At 37.6% G+C, this 20,870-nt stretch overlaps 1 protein-coding gene across 3 annotated transcripts in view; it reads right to left on the bottom strand.

The window, feature by feature from the left end:
* Positions 1-3,371: 3,371 nt before the first annotated feature.
* The window catches only part of FNIP1 (folliculin interacting protein 1), a 165,688-nt gene continuing 148,189 nt past the window's right edge, over positions 3,372-20,870 (bottom strand). For all 3 annotated transcript variants that reach the window (XM_008014333.3, XM_008014335.3, XM_008014334.3), the window contains 3 exons: positions 13,496-13,693; positions 8,755-8,870; positions 3,372-6,425 (listed from right to left, as the gene is read on the bottom strand). In XM_008014333.3, the coding sequence (XP_008012524.3) occupies positions 6,347-6,425; positions 8,755-8,870; positions 13,496-13,693 (393 nt within the window). In that variant the 3' untranslated portion in view covers positions 3,372-6,346. The remainder of the gene's footprint in view (positions 6,426-8,754; positions 8,871-13,495; positions 13,694-20,870) is intronic.

Raw genomic sequence — 20,870 nt, 5'->3', positions numbered from 1 at the left:
AAAAGTGAGGAGAGACAGTGAAGTTCTAATAGCTATTTTCAGACAAAAGGTAACCTTCAGGACAGGATTCACCAGCATTAACTTGTATCTGAAAGAAAAATATAATGGTCTGAATGCAAGTAATTTATTAAATTGTGGGAAAATAAGGACTTTTTAATTGGCTTAACTATTTATGTTTACTTACTACTACCTGACAGCACATTACATATGAGTAACATGTATATATAATTTTTTTTGGTCTATCCCCTCCACAAAAAGGAAAATACGTAAACTCTATGAAAACAGAAATAATGTATTATTTACTGGCATATCCCTAGTATCCAAACCTATGCCTAGCACATAATAGGTGTTGAATAAATATTTGCTGAATGACCAAAGAGAACTAACGACTAACTTATTAAGAGGGCATTTTGCTATTAGAAAGAGAGGTACTTGAATATCATGAACCTGCTCAAGAGTGAAAAATATATATATATATTTTTTTTTTGAAGAGAGGTACTTGATTGCTCTCCAGTGACAAAGATCATCTCTGGTTACATAGCTGCTGCATTGCAAAACTGAATGCTCAATAAATAGATATAATCATATGTCCATCTTTCCAGAATAACTGCAAACCAACAAAAACGGGGTAAAGAGCTCTGGTTTTAACAGTACCTGAAATGAAGTAAGGAATTGAGATTTGGAGCATGCTAGAGATTGAGCCACAACTATGGACAAATAAGAGCTTTTACTGACTCAAATCCAGGTCAGTTGTTATTACTGAATCAGAATCTCTGGGAGTGGGGGTCTAGGAACTCTTATTTTTCAAAAGCTACCCCAGGTGCTTCCAATATGCAACCAAGTTTGAGAACCACTTTTAAACTATAATGACTGTGATTCTAAACTAGTCTGATCCATTTTTAACCCCAGCCATTGTACCATACTAAAGAAGGACATTGACTTGTGAGTGCTAGACCAAATATGCCCAAGAATGGTATCACAAGATTCTTATGAAAATAATACCTTCCCTGTACTTACATATTTATCAACAGTTTCGTCCTTCCCCTTGAGACAATGTAGGAAAGCAATACTGCCTTTATCATTATTTGAATTTGTGCACTGAGGTAAATATAAGGACTGTCCTGATTAAGATAGCCACTTGAAAAGGAAGGAAGCTCAAGCCTCTTTAACTTAATACTCTCCTTAGAGGAAAATGCAGGTTTATTTGTGGGATGTTTAAGAAGACTGTTTAACCCAGATAGAGGTGTCTGCAATCTGATGAAGGGATCAGTCTAGATTGAGGTTCACCAGAAACAAAGTTAGTGTTAAAAGAAAGATAAGGGGAACTAGTCACCTGACTATTGGAAGAGAGAGGGTAACTGAGCACATGCTTTAAGACCAAAGGACACTAGGCCGGGCGCGGTGGCTCAAGCCTGTAATCCCAGCACTTTGGGAGGCCGAGACGGGCGGATCACGAGGTCAGGAGATCGAGACCATCCTGGCTAACATGGTGAAACGCCGTCTCTACTAAAAATACAAAAAACTAGCCGGGCGAGGTGGCGGGCGCCTGTAGTCCCAGCTACTCGGGAGGCTGAGGCAGGAGAATGGCGTGAACCTGGGAGGCGGAGCTTGCAGTGAGCTGAGATCCGGCCACTGCACTCCAGCCTGGGCGACAGAGAGCGAGACTCCGTCTCAAAAAAAAAAAAAAAAAAAGACCAAAGGACACTAAAGTTCTCCTGACAAATAATGGGTGGGAACATATTCTGTTCTGGACTGCTTGTATTTTTGGCGCGGGAGGGGGGGGGTGTGGGGGAGGGCGGGAAGGGGAAGTCTCAACTAATCTTAAATTTACAGCAAACAGGGCAAAGCCCAGCATGCAGTATGTAATAAAAACAGGAAGCACTACACTCCTCTATGTCCCCCATTTCTATCTGCCTAAGCTGTTCCCACTCACAGCTACAATTTTCCAGCCTCACCTTGCACCTTCAGCTCAGGTTTGGTCCTACTTGCCACCCTACCCCACCTTTCATATTGGCAAAGACAAATGAAGAAATCCCGGATATCTTTACAATACAGCTGTCACCACACAGTAGTTGAGAAAACATTCTGGTCTGAGAGACAAGATGAACACACAGGAAAGACTGTGAGTTCAGAAAATCACATTAAAGTCTCTGTATTTCCTTTTTTCATTAGCAAAAATCTTCTCATAAATGTTACCAGTTTTAAACCTTTAAAATAGCTGACAGCTGTTTCCCAAATACTTGGGACTTCTCTGCTTTGAAACAGTTCACTTATTCTCTTTGGTTAAATGTAAGAATGATAATATGTAATATTATATGAAAACAGGTACATCAAAAAGCCCCTGGTCTAGTCCCGCCCTCAGGACTAACTCTGCCCAGATCAACCTAGCCTGAGCAAGACAGCTTACCAGTAAGCCTACTCACTGATGAGTCACTGCTATAGAGCAAGCACAAAGCTGACTTCCCTACAATACAGATGAAGACAAAAGACTTGCTCAGTTACTTGTAAATCAGTGAACTAAGAGGATTAAAACCCAAACTAATCAGCCAATTTTTTGTAAAGTATAGTAATTTGTATTGAATACAATGTTCTTTTTTATTTGAGACAGAGTTTTGCTCTTGTTGCCCAGGCTGGAATGCAGTGGCACGATCTCAGCTCACTGCAACCTCTAGAGGCTGAGGCAGGAGAGAAGCAACTCTCCTGCCTCAGTCTCCGGGGTAGCTGGGATTACAGGTGCCTGCCACCATGCCAGGTTAATTTTTGTATTTTTAGTAGAGATGGGGTTTCACCAGGTTTGTCAGGCTGGTCTCAAACTCCTGACCTTAGGTGATCTGCCCACCTCAGCCTCCCAAAGTGCTGGGATTACAGGCATTAGCCACCGCACCTGGCCTGTATTGAATACAATTTTCTTAACATTATATAACTTCTAGGTTTTAGATTGTTGGGTTGTTTGCTTTCATAAAAGCATTTAAAGAACTTTTCAATTTGTCACTGTAAGAAGATACTCTTATATTTTCTGTTACTATGTTTTTATTCATAAGAACATATGTTACAAATTCTCACAACAGTAGGTGGGGGGGGGGGGCACAGGAGGAAGGCTGGACAGATTATCTGGTAAAAGTAGCAGCCAAAAATTATTTAGCATTTGGAGTATGCCAGCACTGAGCTAAATCCTTAACATTCATTATTTCATTTGATTCTCACAACCACCTCATGAGGGAGATTCTATTAAATTACCAATATGGAAATACCAATGGGGAAAGGTCACATCCTTAGAAGTGTCAAACTTTGGACAAGACTCTAGGTGGTCTGACATCAGTCCATAATGTTACGTATACCTTAATATATGAAAGAAAGACCAACACCATCCATCAAATTGACATGTGTATTTATTGCACAAATATCCCCTAGAACTGGGAAGTTATTATAATACAAGTGTACATTTGAGAAATGTATACAGAACAAGAAACAACTATGTACATTTTACATATCCAACATCTAAGTAACTTAGAAAAAGCAAACAATCTCATAAGACATCTACCAGAAGTAGGCATTATGTAAAATCTGTTTTTTTAAGTGATCATCCCCAGAGTATGCCAATTGGAACAAAACAAAATCTGTACTAGTATGTTTTTATTGCACTTAACATTTTCAAACTCAAAATTAAGACATATTAATAAAAGCCAGAAATATTTAAAATCAAACCAATTAGTTTATATACAAGAAAAAATTAGTTTTAATTCTATAATGTAAAAGATCCCTTTTTTATTTCCTGTTTCAATAAACAGGGTTTTTTTTTTTTGATATGTAACAACTGTCTGTACCATAACTTGTAAAAATTATTTCCAACAAGCCAAAACTCTTTTCACATTCATCATAATGACCACACTTCAAAGTAGCAGCAGCTCATTCCTTGGGCTTTGCGTAAGGAAAGAATGACTATGATGAAGGTAATAGAAATTATAGAGGGATTAGATTATAAAACTCAGGAATGGGAGGGAGGGGGAGGAAAAAAAACAGTAACTCACGAATCCTATAAGGATTAATGATTCTTTAAGAAACTATAGGTCATTTCCTTCCCAGCAAAGCTTAGCTTTATGAACAACAGTAGCATGAGCCACCCACTTATTGAGGACTAGAATTTCTAAATGGTAATTAAACATTTTAAATAAAGAATAGTTTGATGGTTAAGGAAACACCCAGACATTATCCAACTGCTACATAGAGCTACAATAAAAAATAATAATGTACAAGGCTGGGCACAGGGCTCACACCTGTAATCCCAGTACTTTGGGAGGTCGAGGCAGGTGGATCACTTGAGATCGGGAGTTCAAGACCAGCCTGACCAACATGGTGAAATCTCATCTCTACTAAAAATACAAAATTAGCTGGGCGTGGTGGCACACACTTATAATCCCAGCTACTTGGGAGGCTGAGGCAGGAGAATCACTCGAACTTGGAAGGCAGAGGTTGTAGCGAGCTGAGATCGCACCGTTGCCCTCCAGCTTGGGCAACAAGAGTGAAACTCCGTCTCAAAAAAAAAAAAAAAGGTACAATGACCCGCAAATGTATGAACTTTTTAATATTCTGAATTCTGCCAAAGGATTGACTCATAGAATTTCAAAATTAGACAACTGGATAATTTTGCTAATGTACAGAATAATAAAATTAAGCCAAAGAAAATATATCCACAAACACTCCTTGGCAGCAAGTCATCCATGGGAGACTCAGGTAATAACTGGGACTAGGTAAAAGGTCATGGGCCAAACAGATTGCAGACCCACCAATTTCAGGTTTACATTCCATTAAAACAACCATTTCTTCTTTGTCTAGTTGGAGGTCTCTTGAATACATACAGAGCAAGGCAAAATGTGACCCAATGCTGTAAATTCAAGGTCAAAGACAACTTTCCATTATCTATTGAAAATTTAAACAGCAAGAATGGATGTGTTATATAGTAAATATATTTAATAACTGAACAAGTGGTTTTTTTAATCAATGATGAAATTATGATGAAAATAGTCAATGAAAGCAGAAACCAACTTTACTACTAGCATTAAAAGTCTCTTAGGCCAGATAAGCAAAGAATAAACTATAATGTAGTATTCAAGTAAACTGAGGTAGTAGAGAGTATTGAAAACTTTATCCACCCACCTTTCTATTTACATTACTTACAAGAGTTTGGTTCCGTATTAGCCTTTCTTACAAGCAACATTCTATAGTATGTACAAAGGCAACAATTGAGAAGTGAAAATCTTTGAAAAAAAAAATGCGCTTTTGGAAGGGAGAGGCTCTTAGAAAAAAAAAGAATAATTTTAAGAGTTATGAGTTCTCTTAGTGTAAATTGAGTATTATTAAGCAGTGAAACAAATATTCAGCTCCTATGGGTTCATGAGGGCTGATACCAAAAGCAAGGGCCTTGGCTACCTGAGCACTTTTAAAGAATATAGTATTGTTTTTGCCAATGCTTTGGTGCAATTTTTAATCCTAATTTTCATTTATGTTAAATTAGTGAATATGCAAATATTAATATTTGTAAGAATAGCTCATACTTACAAACAAATGATATAAAGTAGTATTCTCATTTTGGGAATCTCAGTCTTAAAAAAAAAGGTTGGCTTTACTTATATTTTAGAGTGTGTGAAACAGAAAAATCACCCATAAGTAACATTTCAGCATTATAGACAATACTAGTTGAAAATATATATTTTTTAAAGGCATGTTTACCAATCTTGTATTTCTACCTCTGCTTTTTAAAAAAAATAGGTACATATGTACACTTGGGTGGATAACATAACACATTTACACTCAATTATTCTGAGTTTGTTATAATTAATAGGTTGTTTAAAATACTTATTTCGAGAAATAACCAGAAATTAGCTGTTTTGAATTGCAAAACTAACAAATAATCAAGGTTTTATAGATCTCTGTACCTTAGAAATTAAAAATTAAAAACTAATGAAATAGCTATTTGAGCCATTAAATCATGAGACATTGTTGCTATTTATGAGTTGTGACAACACTGCAGTGATCACATGAAACTCTTGATAATATTCATTTTGTAGAAATTTCTACCATACACTTTGGCTTTTTCAAATGCTTCAAAATTATTGTTGCTTTAATTTCATTTGTTTAAAAATCTACCACCACCCAAAAGTCCAGTCAAAAAGAAAAAGCCATCTGACATACACAGAATACACAATGCTACGCAGGATACCCTGGTGACTGACTCATTCAGATGGAAGTCTTTTTTAAAAGGGAAAAAGAATCTCCATAAATGCATGTTGTGTCTGCTTCCTTGGTTTCTACTTATTTTCCCACCAATTTCTAACAATCTTTAGGTATATTAAAGGAGTATTTGTGCAACATATGGAGAGTGAGTGCTTGCTACAGCAGCCAGAAGTGGAAGATCACTGGATTCAATCCTGAAATAAAGGGGAAAAAAAATTCAGTTTTGATTTTCTGTACCGAGGACATGAACTCTACAGGCAATAACCATCACCTGTAAGGTCACTATACCTCAACAGTTAAGGAGCTAGGCCACTCTGGCCAAAATGAAAAATTTTCAGTAAATAAATCACAGAACTACAGACAGGAGTAACAACGTCGTAAATGTAGGAAAGTGTCTCAATGACATGCTGATGGAACATGAATTTGGGCAAGGCACAATGACTAACAACTACAATCTAGTGTAGTAACAGCTGGGTGCGGTGACTCATGCCTGTAATCCCAACACTTTGGGAGGCCTAAGTGGGATGATTGCTAAGCCCAGGAGATCAAGACCAACTTAAGCAAGATAATGGCAAGATATTGAGACCCTATCTCCATGAAAAAATTTTAAAAACCAGCTGGGCATGGTGGTGTGTGCCCGTGGTACCAGCTACTCTGGAAGCTGAGGCAGAAGGATCTCTTGAGCCCGGGAGGTTGAGGCTGAAGTCAACCATGTACCAACAGCAGGGCAACAGAGCAAGATCCTGTCTCAAAAAAAAAAAAAAAAAAGAGAAAAAAAAACAGTAATAGTGTGTACCCAGATTGTTTTAGATTCAGATGTTTCTATAATAAGATGTATTGGAAGTAATGGGAGCTACTTCAAAATACATCCTACCACAAATTTACAGGAATAGAAAAATAGCCAATCAACATAGAAAATATTAATCAGACTCCCTCATGGTTAGAGAAATGTAAATAAAATCAGATGCCATTTTTTAGCTAGTAGCTTGGCAAAGATCAAATTTGGTTACAGCCAGTAGTGAGAACAGCACCTCTTACTGTTTGTGGGAATTCATATTGAAACTTTCTGGAGAGTATTCAGTATAATCTATCAAACTATCTATCAATACAGGCCCTTTAACCCAAAATTCTATTTCAAGGAATTTATCCTACAAATGTCAGAGATTTATATTCAGTCTAGCATTGGTTTATAGTAGCAAAAAACTAAAAATAATCTAAATTCCAACATTAATGGAATGCTAGACAGCCATTAGGAAGAATGAGATTATTATGTGCTTATATGAACATTCAAGATATAGGAAAAGGAAAGTTGTACAAGGACACAAGAGTATAAGTCAAGTTAGATTTTTAAATAATATTCATTTAAAAATTCTATAAAACAATCTGTTAACAGTGTTTGAGTAGGGGTTGGAAGTTGGGGAAAGAAGACAATGACACTTTTCATTGTATGCCAAAATGTACTGTAAATTTTGGTTATATGTATGTTACTTTTTAAAACTTGTCTTAAATATTTTTACATAAAGGCATTAAACACACACCTTACTCCCCAGAAAAACAACATTATATCTTGTTATTGATTTTCCAAATACTGGAGAACAATTCTCTCTGTATAACTCAAGTCAAAATCATCAGGACTGGACCAATAGTGTGGTACTACAGAATATAAATAGGGTCTAAAGGAAAGAAGATATAGAGTCATTCAAATCCCTAATTAGTCCCACCAGTGTGTGTGACATCTGGCATGTTAACTTACAGAATCATCTGTTTCCAACCTGGATAACATTGCCTACACACTGCAGGATGGTAACAAGAATTAAGAAATAATACTAGTAAAAAAATTTAATTTGGTTTCTGACATACAGTAGGTTCTCAGTGATACTGGTTTCTTTTCCCATCATAAAAGCAAAATTAGATAAAAGTTCTAGCTTGTTTTGCTTTCTTTAATGGCATTTCAAGAAATGATTCATGTGAACCCACCTAAAGTGGCCAGAGAACACAAGAAAAGTAACCACAGAACATAATGAAATAGGGCCATACTATGCTCCCCCACCAACTTCCCATTCCTCCTTCAGTAAGCATTTTTGATAACTGTTTTCTACCAGAGAATAATGCAGAGTAGACATAATATATAGTTAATGGGGAGGAAGGAATAATATATGGATAACGTATTACCATCCTCAGACTTCTGTTACCTCAATCAGCTCATTTAGAAGGCAGGGTAGATACTTGGAATAATGAGTTTGCAACATATTTAATAAATAAAAATGAGTATGTACTTATTTTTCTCAGAAAAAAATTCAGATTTTAATTCATTCTGATTATATTCTCAACTGACTATATATAATGGCACAAAGGATAATGCCTTTCAGGTTATTATATGGTACAGGGCAACCTAAATGATTAACAGCCTCCAGCTTCTAATAGGAGAAGATACATAAAAGAAGAAAGGGCAATTCTGAGGAACATTCCTTGCATGATGACAGAGCAACGAAAGCAAAGCCAGAAAAGAAACGATTAACATACCCCAGAACCACTCCCAGCTCCTTGACATGAACACGCATCTGCCCCCTCAGGTATTCAGACAGCATTTTACTTTTGAAGTATAGCTCCTGCAACCGGTCTTCAAGATGCATTACACACTGCAGTTAGGGAGGAACCAAGAACCAGGTCAGAAAACAGTTTGCAACTCTCAGTCATGGCAAACTCCAAAACATAATGTTTTTGACAATTCTGTTTATTTATTTCAACATGAACTAAAATTTGGAGCACATTTTTAAAGTATGTAGTTTTAGCTAAAGAGGGAAGTGAACCTTTTTCTAGCTCATATCAAAGATTACCTTCTACAGCATCATTTTTTTTTTAACTGTGCTAAAAATACACATACAATTTGCCCTTTTAACCATTGTTGTTTGTTTGTTTTTTGTTTTTGAGACAGAGTCTCGCTCTGTCACCCAGGCTCGAGTGCAATGGCATGATCTCAGCTCACTGCAACGTCCACCTCCCGGGTTCAAGCGATTCTTCTGCCTCAGCCTCCTGAGTAGCTGGGACTACAGCCATGCACACCACACCCGGCTAATTTCTTTTGTATTTTTAATAGAGACAGGGTTTCACTACGTTGGCCAGGCTGGTCTCAAACTCCTGACCTCAGGTGATCCACCCACCTCAGCCTCCAAAGTGCTGGGATTACAAGTGTGAGCCACCGTGTCCAGCCCCAAAACCATTTTTAAGTATACTTCAGTGGCACTAAGTACAGTCAAAATGTTGTGCAACCATCACTACTATCCATTCCAAAACTGCTTTCACTATGTTTTTATTCCAAATTTGATAAATGTAAAATTTTTACAAATTAATACTTTTCAAATGTATTTACACAGGAAAGGATGTATTCTCCTGTGGAGAATTAAAAACAGTTTGCAAAAGTTCATAAAGAATGCTATGTAGTTCCCCAATTTCTAAGCTGAAAGACTGAAAATTAAAACACATCTGGCCATTGTGGTTCACACTTGTAATCATAACACTCTGGGAGGTGGAAGCAGGAGGATCATCTGAGGGCAGGAGTTCGAGAGCAACCTGGGCAACATAGTGAGACTCTGTCTATACAAAAAAAAAAAAAGAATTAGCCGAGCATGGTGATATGTGCCTGTAGTCTTAGCTACTCAGGAGGTTAAGGCAGGAGGACTGCTTGAGCCCAGGGTTTTGAGGGTGCATTGAGCCATGACTACTACTGCAATTCAGCCTGGGCGACAAAAGTTAAATAAAAAACAACAAAAACCTAAAACACATACATTTTGTTTAATGTCAATTAACTTGTTCAATTTACTAAAATAGGTGATTTATCATGTGAATTGATGCTAAACATATTTGAGGAAAAAACAGAAGTTTCAGGCGCTAAACATTAAATTCTTGCAGAGTGTTCCTTTCCAATGAAAATCAGCTATTAAAAGTTCCTAATAAAAATCCACTTTATTACTGGAAAAACACAACCAAATGGTTGTGGTTTTATAGCGTATGTTTTTTTCACAATGCTTTAGGCTGATAATGCCATAAGAAAATTTCAACTGCAAAATATATGTAGATATAAAATACGTAATACAATTTACTATATTAACTACTTCACAGTATATAATTCCATAGTCCTAAGAGCATTCAGTGTTGTGCAACCATCATCACCATTCATTTCTAGAACATTTCATCATCTCAAAAACTCTGTACTCATCATCTCAAACAAAAACTCTGTACTCATTAAACAATAACTCCTTATTCTCTTTTTTCCCGCAGCTCCTGGTAACCACTATTTTAGTTTCAGTCTCTATGAATCTGCCTATTTGTGGTACCTCATATAAGTGGAATCATACAATATTTGTCCTTTTGTGTCTAGTTTATTTCGCTTAGCATAATGCTTATGAGGTTCATCCATGTTGTAGCATGTATTAGAATTTCAGCCCTTTTCATGGCTGAGTAAATATTGCATTACATGTATTATACCAAATTTTGTTTATCCATTCATTTGCTGATGGACGCTTGGGTTATTTCTAACGTTTGGCTATTGAGAATAATGTTTCTATGAGCAACAGTATACTGCCTGAATCCCTGCTTTTAATTGTTTTTAGTATAAACACAGAAGTGGAATTAATAGATCATATGGTAATACAATGTTAAACTTTTTGAGGAACAGCCAAACTTTTCCCACAGCTCCCGCACCACTTTACATTACCATCAACAATGCATGAGGGTTCCAAGGTCGCCACATCTTGGTCAATACTTACTATTTGTTGTGAATTCTTTTTATCATAGTCATCCTTACAGGTATTGAATGGCAGCTCACTGTGGTTTTATTTGCATTTCCCTAATGCCTAATGATGTTGAGCATATTTTCATGTGCTTATTGGCCATTTGTATATTTTCTTTGGCAAAATGTCTATTCAAGACCTTTGCCATTTTTTAATTCAAATGTTTGCTTTCTGTTGAGTTGTAGGAGTTATTTATATATTGAGTATCAATCCCTTTTGAGATATATGATTTGCAAATATTTTCTATTTTATAGGTTGTCTTTTCACTCTGTGATAGCTAATAGAAGTTTTTAATTTGATGAAGTCCAATTTATCTATTTTTTTTACTTTTGTTACCTATGCTTTTGGTTTCAAATTCAAGAAGTCACTGCCATATCCAATGTCAAAAAGATTATCCCCCAGGTTTTCTTGTAAGTTTTATAGTTTTAGCTCTTAAATCTCCGATCCATTTGGAGTTCATTTCTGTATATGGCATAATTCTTTTGCATGTGGCTATCCAGTTTTCCCAGCATCTTTTGTTGAAAAGACTCCTTTCCCTGTTGAATGGTCTTGGCACCTTTGTTGAAAATTAATTAAACTTACATGTGAGGGTTAACTTTTAGCATCTCCATTCTGCTTCACTGGTCTGTATGCCTGTCTTTATGCCAGTAGCACAATGTTTTGATTACTGTAGCTTTGTAATACATTTTCAAATCAAGAAATGTGAAATCTACCCACACTGTTGTTTTTCAAGATTGTTTTATCTCCTTGGGGTCTCTTGAGATTCTTAATGTATTTTAAGATGGGTTTTTCAATCTCTGCAAAAAATATCAATTGGATTTTGATAGGGATTACATTTAATCTGTAGATAACTTTGAATAGTAATGACATCCTAATAATACTAATTCTTTCAATCCAAGAGCATGGGAAGTGCTTTCATTTACATATGTCCTTAATTTCTATCAATAATGTTTTGTACCTTATAGTGTACAAGTGAGTCTTTTGTCTCCCTACATTTATTCCTAAGTAATTTATTCTTTTTGGTGCTATTGTAAGTGGAATTGTTTTCTTAATTTCCTTTTCAGAGTGTTCATTGTTCAAATAAGTATACATAAATGCAACTTATTTTTATTGGTTTTGTATTATGCAAATCTGCTTAATTTGCTTATTAGCTCTACCAGTTTTTTGTGGAATCTTTATGTTTTCTATGTACGAGAAAATCATGTCATCTGCAAACAGAGATAATTTTATTTCCTCTTTTCCAATTTTGAAGTCTTTTGTATTTTTCTTGCCTGATTACTCTGGCTAAAACTCTCAGTAGCATGTTGAACAGAAGTAGTCAAAGTGGGTATCATTGTCTTTTTCCTAATCTTAGGGAAATATTTTCAGTCTTCCACCACTTAGTGTGATGTTGGCTATGGGTTTGTCATAGATATCCTTTATCATCTTGAACTACAGAGCTTTTTAACTATGCTATGCTATAGTTCTCCTAATAACTGAAAGAAAGAACCTTGAAAGTTAGAAATGGGGTCTTTTACTAGTAAGAGGTTACCAGTATTACAAAGAGATCAGTAAAAGTCCTGACATGACAATGAGGATCCGGAATGTACTGGCATTCTACACAAAGTTGGGACATGTTGCATGACTATACTACACATGATCAAAAATTTTGGCTGCTGAAATCAGAACATACAGACATGTACACATCCCCTTCTGTCTTAGCTTGGGCTGCCATAACAAAGTATCACAGACTGTGTGGATTTAAAAAAAAAAAAAAAAAACAGATATATAGCTGGGCATGGTGGCTCATGCCTGTAATCTCAGCACTTTGGGAGACTGGGGCAGAAGGAACACTTGAGCTCAGGAGTCTGAGACCAGTCTAGGCAATGGGGCAAAATGCCATCTCTACTAAAAAAATACAAAATATTAGTCAGGCGTGGTAGCACGTGCCTGTAGTTCCTGCTACTCAGCAGGCTAAGGCAGGAGGATCACCTGAGCCCAAGAAGTCGAGGCTGCAAGGAGCCAAGATTGCACTGCTGAGCTCCAGCCCAGGTGATGGGATTAAGACACTGTCTCAAACAAACAAAAAACCCTAGATATTTATTTTCTCACAGTTCTGGAAGCTAGAAATACAAGACCAAGGTGCAAGCATGGTTGGGTTCTGGTAAGGGCTCTCTTCCTGCTGGCAGACAGTCGTTTTCGCACTGTGTCCTCACATGGTGGAGAGAGAACAAGCTTTCTCTCTCTTCCTCATCTTCTTAGGCCAGTAATACCATCATGAGCACCCCACCCTCAAGACCTCATCTCACCTTAGATACCTCCCAAAGACCCTGTCTCCAAATACTGTCACTCCAAATACTGGGAATTAGGGCTTCAATATATGAGTTCAGGTAATGACACAAACATTCAGTCCCTAACAGCTTTTTTCCAGAAAAACAATGATGAAAGCTTTAAGCAGTGCTTAAAGTAATGCAAACGTCGTTACACATACTTACAAAATTTGGAGACAAGTTATGCTTATAAAGCTGAAGTGTGGAATGAAGCAGATTGGAAACAAGACTGGAAACCAATACTTCCTTTCCCAATTTATTATCTGTCACTCGTCTCTGGCTACTGGCCACTTGAACAGTCCATTTATCCATATCAGCTATAATACAGACAGCTTCTGCTATTGGTTCATCCAAAACTGGATGCTGGAAATAAAAGAATAATTCATCTTATGATTAGCAAATGAAATTTCCAAAAATAATGGTAATTCAGCAATGAAGGTTTACTAAACAAAAACAGAAAAAAAAATTAAACTTCAATGTTTCAATATCTCCTTGACCAACGAAAATAATTAACTCATTAACAAATACCCTGAGACGTATTATAGATATCATCATAGATACTTTGTATTCATTACAAGGACTTTGTATTATTTAGTCCAGAACTTAACTTTCAACAGTCTTTTGATCATTCATTAATTTGACAAATGTATTCTCAACTATGTGCCAGGCAATTGAAAGAAAATGTTTTTTACCCTGAAAGAGACAAACATTTTATTTTATTTTATTTTGAGACAGTCTGGCTGTCACCAGGTTGGAATGCAGTGGCGTGATCTCAGCTCACTGCAAGCTCCGCCTCACGGGTTCAAGTCATTCCCCGGCCTCAGCCTCCTGAGTAGCTGGGTCTACAGGCATGCACCACCACGCCTGACTAATTTTTTGTATTTTAGTAGAGACGGGGTTTCACCATGTTGGCCAGGATGGTCTCGATCTCCTGACCTTGTGATCCGCCCACCTCGGCCTCCCAAAGTGTTGGGATTACAGGCGTGAGCCACCGCACCTGGCCTAACAAACATTTTAAAAATAGGACAGGACAGGACAGGACAGATGCTGTGGCTCACATCTATAATCCCAGCACACTGGGAGGCTGAGGTGGGAGGACTGCTTAAGGCCAAGAGTTTGAGACTAGCCTGAGCAACATAACCAGACCTCATCTCTACAAAAAAATCTAAGAAATCAGCCAGGAATGGTGGCAAGCACCTGTAATCCCAGCTACTTAGGAGGCTGAGGTGGAATGATTGCTTGAACTCAGGAATTCAAGATTGCACTGATCTAAAACTGTGCCACAGCACTCCACTGTGGGTCAAAGTAAAGTAAGACGCTTTCTCAAAAAAACCACAGAAAACAAAAACCACAAAACAACAACAACAACAACAACAAAAACAAGACTTATTTACACAAATAAGTCAATGGTAAGATTCTGAGCTAACTATCCCAATATGTCAGGCATTAATATCCGTCAGCACCAGAGAAGGTATTCCTTGATGTCATGAAGTACTTTGCTGCCTACATGAATTAGATTTTTCTGTTTGACTAAGACATCTGTCCGGAGTATGAATACAGCAGTTAAAAATGGGACACAGCAAAATATGTAACAGAGTTCTCCAAGATACACTGTTAAGTGAAAAAAAAATTCAGTCTGGGCGTGGTGGCTCACGCCTGTAATGCCAGCACTTTGGGAGGCCAAGGTGGACCTATCACCTAAGGTCAGGAGTTTGAGACCAGCCTGGCCAATATGGTGAAACCCTAACTCTACTAAAAACACAAAAAATTAGCCAGGCATGGTGGCGGATGGCTGTAATCCCAGCTACTCAGGAGGCTGAGGCAGGAGAATGGCTTGAACCCGGCAGGCAGAGGTTGCAGTGAGCTGAGATCGTGTCACTACTCTCCAGCCTGGGCAACAAGAGCAAAATTCCGTCTCAAAAAAAAAAAAAAAAAAAGGGTCACTATACATACACTTATGTTTCTAAAAATTCGGATCTACATCTAAATGAACATGTATAGAAAAAAGAAAGAAAATACTCAAATCAAGTATACAGTACTGAAGATTTCTGTAAAGACGCAGGAATATTAAGAGTATGAAGAACTTTTACTTTTTACCCTGTGTATCTTTACACTGTTTGAATTTTTTCATTTTTCTTTATTTTTTTGAGACAGTCTCACTCTGTCGCCAGCCTAGGCTGGAGTACAGTGGCGTGATCTCAGCTCACTACAACCTCCGCCTCCCGGGTTCAAGTGATTCTCCTGCCTCAGCCTTCTGAGTAGCTGGGATTACAGGCATGTGCCACCATGCCTGGCTAATTTTTGTACTTTCAGTAGAGACAGGGTTTCACCATGTAGGTCAGGCTGGTCTCAAACTCCTGACTTAGCAATCTGTCCACCTTGGCCACCCAAAGTGCTGGGATTACAGGCATGAGCCACCACACCCCGCCCTTATTGTTTGAATTTTAATCACAAGTATTTACTTTCATTGTTAAAAATGTTAAGACAGTGAAAAATAATACTTTAACTCATATATACATAGTCATGAAAGAGCCACAAGGCATATGGCTATGTCCTTGCCTTCCCCTGGTTTACAAACAAAGACCAAAAACAACAATTAAGTACAGAGCATGACTGCCAGAAACAGATAGTGACCCTACCTTTAATATTTTTCTGTATTTGGAAAGGTAAGGATTTTTTTACTACTGGCCAAATGGAATAGCAGCAACAAGACTGAGAGTAAAACATTTATAATATGAAATACTCAGACCCATGGTTTTTCCTCTCTAACTTTTAATGTAACTATAATTAGAATAAGGTACTACTATAAGGACAAAAGTTTACTCCTGGATAAGCCCAGGTTTAGCATCCTCAAATGATATTACTTTGCCTAGTTAATGAACAACTACTCTGAATAAAGCTGCTTCCTAGACAAGAAACAAACACAACAGAACTCACAGACTTGTGAGGGAGATCAAAATGAATACATCTAGCTTTAAAAAAAAAAAAAAAAAAAGTGTTACTGATGAAGCAGAAACCAAGTGCTGGGAAGTAGAGGGGGGCAATCATGGGATCTGTGTGATAGGGAGTTTCGCAGTGAAAGGGACACAGGAATATGACATTGAAGTGTATAGATAGAATTACTGGTGAAAAAATGGGAGAAGAACATGGATAATTCAGTAAGACTCAGAAATAGAAGTAGATGCAAATGGCTACATCTGTGGGAAATGATATAGAGAAATAAGAAGAGAATGGCAAAAAGTCCAGAAATATACCTTTGGAAGATTTTCCATGGAGCCCCAAATTTATATTTGTTTTTTATAAAACAGTATTCAAATATTTATTCATCTCTTGCCAAGGATAAAACACTTTGTTATTCATCACTTAATTATGGAAATATAATTTTGGCAAAGATATATACGTCTGTGATATTGTGAAATATATTCAGCTGACCAACAACTTGGGTTTGAACTGAAGGTCTACTTAAATGCCAATTTTTTCCAATATAATATTTGGGTAAAGTTTTTGGAAATTTGCAACAATTTGAAAAACTTAAAGACACAAAACTGTGTAGCCTAGAAATATGGAAAATAAGAAAAAGTTAGGCATGTCATGAATACATAAAATATATGTGGATGCATGGCACAGTAGTGTGCATTTGTAATCCCAGCTACTGGGGAGGCAGAGGCGGGAGGATCAACTGAGCCCAGTAGTTCGAGAGACTAACCTGAGCAACATAGTAAGACCCATCTCAGAACAAACAAACAAACAAAAAAATGTAGATAGTATATTTTATCATTACTACTGTTTCTGCTTCAATGGTCAAACCATTGAAGAGGATCAATTGAGCCTAGTAGTTCGGGAGACTAACCTGAGCAACATAGTAAGACCCATCTCAAAACAAACAAACAAAAAAATGTAGATAGTATATTTTATCACTTAGTACTGTAAAATACACACAAATCTACTATAAGTTAAAATATATAAAAACTTACACACTTACAAAGCATACAAGGTGACATTTGCAGCCCAGAGAAATGTTAACAAATATATAGTATTAAATACATTTGTTTGTATTTAATATACTTATGACATATTAATATAGTTTAATATAGTTTAAATAACACTTAATATAGTTATAATATAGTTATGATTATAACTGCATAAAACTAGCTGTAGTACCTACTGTACTACTGTAATAGTTTTGTAGCCACTTCCTGTTGCTATTGCCCACAGTTCAAGTGCTGCAAGTATGTACACTTCAAACACCCTGCCAACTTAATCATCTCTGCACGAGCAGTTCCGCTCTCCAATAAACAGCATATCTCAGTTAAAAACTACTCTTTTCGAGACCATCCTGGCTAACACAGTGAAACCCCGTCTCTACTAAAAATACAAAAAAAAAAAAAAAAATTAGCTGGGCCTGGTGGCGGGCACCTGTAGTCCCAGCTACTCAGGAGGCTGAGGCAGGAGAATGGCGTGAACTTGGGAGGCAGAGCTTGAAGTGAGCCGAGAACACGCCACTGCACTACAGCCCGGGCAACAAAGCGAGACTCCATCTCAAAAAAAAAAAAAAAAAACAAAAACTAATTTATTGGGAGGCTAAGGCAGGGGGATCCCTCAAGCCCAGGTGTTGAGGCTGCAGTGAGCTATGACTGCACCAAGGACTCCAGTCTGGGTGACAGAGTGAGACTCTGTCTCTAATAAAACAAAAAGACATAAAGATAACAAATAAACTGATGTCTAAAGGTTCTCATGTATTTTTCATCATGGTTAGTGTGATACAGCAAACCCTGAATAATATCATGGGACCCACATGGAGTACCACTAGTGATGCTGGAAATGCTCTCAAGAAAAGTAGAGAGAAGTTCAGACATTACAAGAAAAACCTGAATGGCTTGATATAGACCATAAATTAAGTAGCTGTGGTTACCCATCATTTCAAGATCAATGAATCCACCATGAGGACTGTTGTAAAATAAGAAAAGGAAATTTGTGAAGCTGTCACTGCAGCAATGCCACTAGGTGTGAAAACCATGCACTTTTGCAGAATACCTTTTAAATGTCATAATGAAAATGCAGCTCTTATGTGGGTACAGGGTTGCTGTAAGAAAGCTCTAACTATAGACTCTAATATTACTATTTTTTAAATGAAGTCATTATATGACAACTTAAAGCAAACAGAGGGTAAAGGATCTAAAGCTGGAGAATTTAATGCTAAGAAAGAATGGTTTGACAATTTTAGAAAGAGTTATAGCTTAAAAAATATCAAGATGACAGCTTTTGCTGACGCAGAGGCAATACACAAATTCTTAGACACCATCAAGAAAATCACAGAGGACAAAAGATACCTGCCTGAACAGGTTTTTATTGCAGATGAAAGTACCCTATTGTGGAAAAAGACACCACAAAGTACATTTATTAGTAAGGAAGAGGAGCAAGCACCAAGATTTAAGGCAGGAAGGGATAAGCTAACTCCACTGTTTCGTGTAAATGCAGTCAGGATTAGATCAGAACTACCCTTATATATAGAGCTGCTAACCTCTGGACCTTGAAGGAAAAAAGATAAACACCACCCCTGCAAGTCTTCTGATTGTACAATAAGAAAGCCTGAAAAACAAAAACTATTTTTCTGGATTGAATCTACCCATGCTTTTTTTTTTTTTTTTTTTTTTTTTGAGAGTCTTGCTGGGTCACCCAGGAGGCTCACTGCAACCTCCAACTCCCAGGTTCAAGTGTTCTCCTGCCTCAGCCTCTCAAGTAGCTGGGACTACAGGCACCTGTCACCGCACCTGGCTAATTTTTGTATTTTTAGTACATACGGGTTTTCACTATGTTGGCCAGGCTGGTCTCGAACTCCTAACATCATGATCTGCCCACCTTGGCCTCCTAAAGTGCTGGGATTATAGGCGTCAGCCACCACGCCTGGCCCCACCCATGCTTTATTTCTAAAATCAAGAAGTACCTTGCCAGTAAGTGACTGCCTTTTAAAGTTCTTATGTTGGACAATGCCCCTGGCCACCCAGAACCCTATGAGTTTAACACTGAGAGTGCTGAAGTGGTCTAATTGCCCCTAAACACATCTCTAACTCAGCCTCTAGATCAGGGTGCTATAAGGACCATTAAACACAATATTCTTTAAAAATGATTGTCAGTGCTATGGAAAAGAACCCCAATGGAGAGAACATCGTGACAAACTGAAGAATCACCCCATTGAAGATGCCACTGCTGTTACAGAAAAAGCCACAAAAGCCATCAAGCCTGAAACAATAACTTCCTGCTGGAGAAAACTGTGTCCAGATGTTGCGCACAGAATTTAACAACAGAGCCAATCAAGGAAATCATGAAAGAGCTTGTAAATATGGCAAAAAAAAAAAAAAAAAAAAAAATGGTGGATGAAGGCTTTCAAGATATGGATCTTGCAACTTTGGGAGGCCAAGGCGGGCAGATCACGAGGTCAGGAGATAGAGACCATCCTGGCTAACACAGTGAAATCCTGTCTCTACTAAAAATACAAAAAAATTAGCCAGGCATGGCGGCGTGAGCCTGTAGTCCCAGCTGCTGGGGAGGCTGAGGCAGGAGAATGGCATGAACCCAGGAGGCGGAGCTTGCCGAGATCGGGCCACTGCATTCCGGCCTGGGCGACAGAACAAGACTCCATCTCAAAAAAAAAAAAAAAAAAAAAAAGATACGGATCTTGCAGAAATTCAAGAGAGCTAACAGACACCATACCAGAGGAATGAACAAAAGACAACTTGATGGAGATGAGTGCTTCCAAACCAGTGCCAGACAATGAGGAACAAGACGCAGAAGCAGCAAGGCCAAACAACAAGTTGACGTTAGACAATCTAGCAGAAGGGTTCATATTATTCAAGACTGATTTTTATTTCTTTTACTACATGGGCCCTTCTATGATACTGAAATCACCTTTGCAAAAGTTGTATTAGTGAGAACATCATAACAGTGAACTAAGCTAACCCAAAACCCATCTTGCCTTTCCCTTAATTATTCCTGGGATATGGGGCCAAGCTAACTTTGGAAGACATTTAGGCTACAGTATTTTTGGTTTTTTTTTAAGGTGTGCAATTTTATTCAACTGGTCTCAAGTCAGTGTACAGGTAAGCCCTGGCTGCCTCCACCCACTCCAAGGGTGACCAAAAGCCTTCATACATCTCAAGTTGGGGGACAAAAAAGGGAGGCCATGAAGGCTGATCATTCAAAGTAAAACAAAAAAGTATTAAGGCAAAGATTAAAAAATTTTGCATTACATAATTTACATGAAAGCAATGCTATTACCTCCTCTGTGTGGACTTGGGAGAGGACTGGGCCATTCTCCTTAGAGAGAAGTGGGGTGACTTTTAGGAGGGCAGGGGACTTCCTGTAGCAATGCATTTCACAATATTTGGAATGACTATTAGAAAAAAGAACAATGTACAATCAAAGTCCTCGGCCACATTGTAGAACTTTGGGGGATGCTCGCTCCAGCCAACTGCTGTCACCTTCACTGTTACAGTTTTTAAATCCTGAGTCTGGCCAAAAAAAAAAAAAAAAAAAAAATCAC

This window comes from Chlorocebus sabaeus, chromosome 23 (assembly GCF_047675955.1).
Source record: "Chlorocebus sabaeus isolate Y175 chromosome 23, mChlSab1.0.hap1, whole genome shotgun sequence".
NCBI lineage: Eukaryota > Metazoa > Chordata > Mammalia > Primates > Cercopithecidae > Chlorocebus > Chlorocebus sabaeus.
Note: the sequence above shows the minus strand (reverse complement) of the source record. Positions and strands in the feature narration are given on the sequence as shown.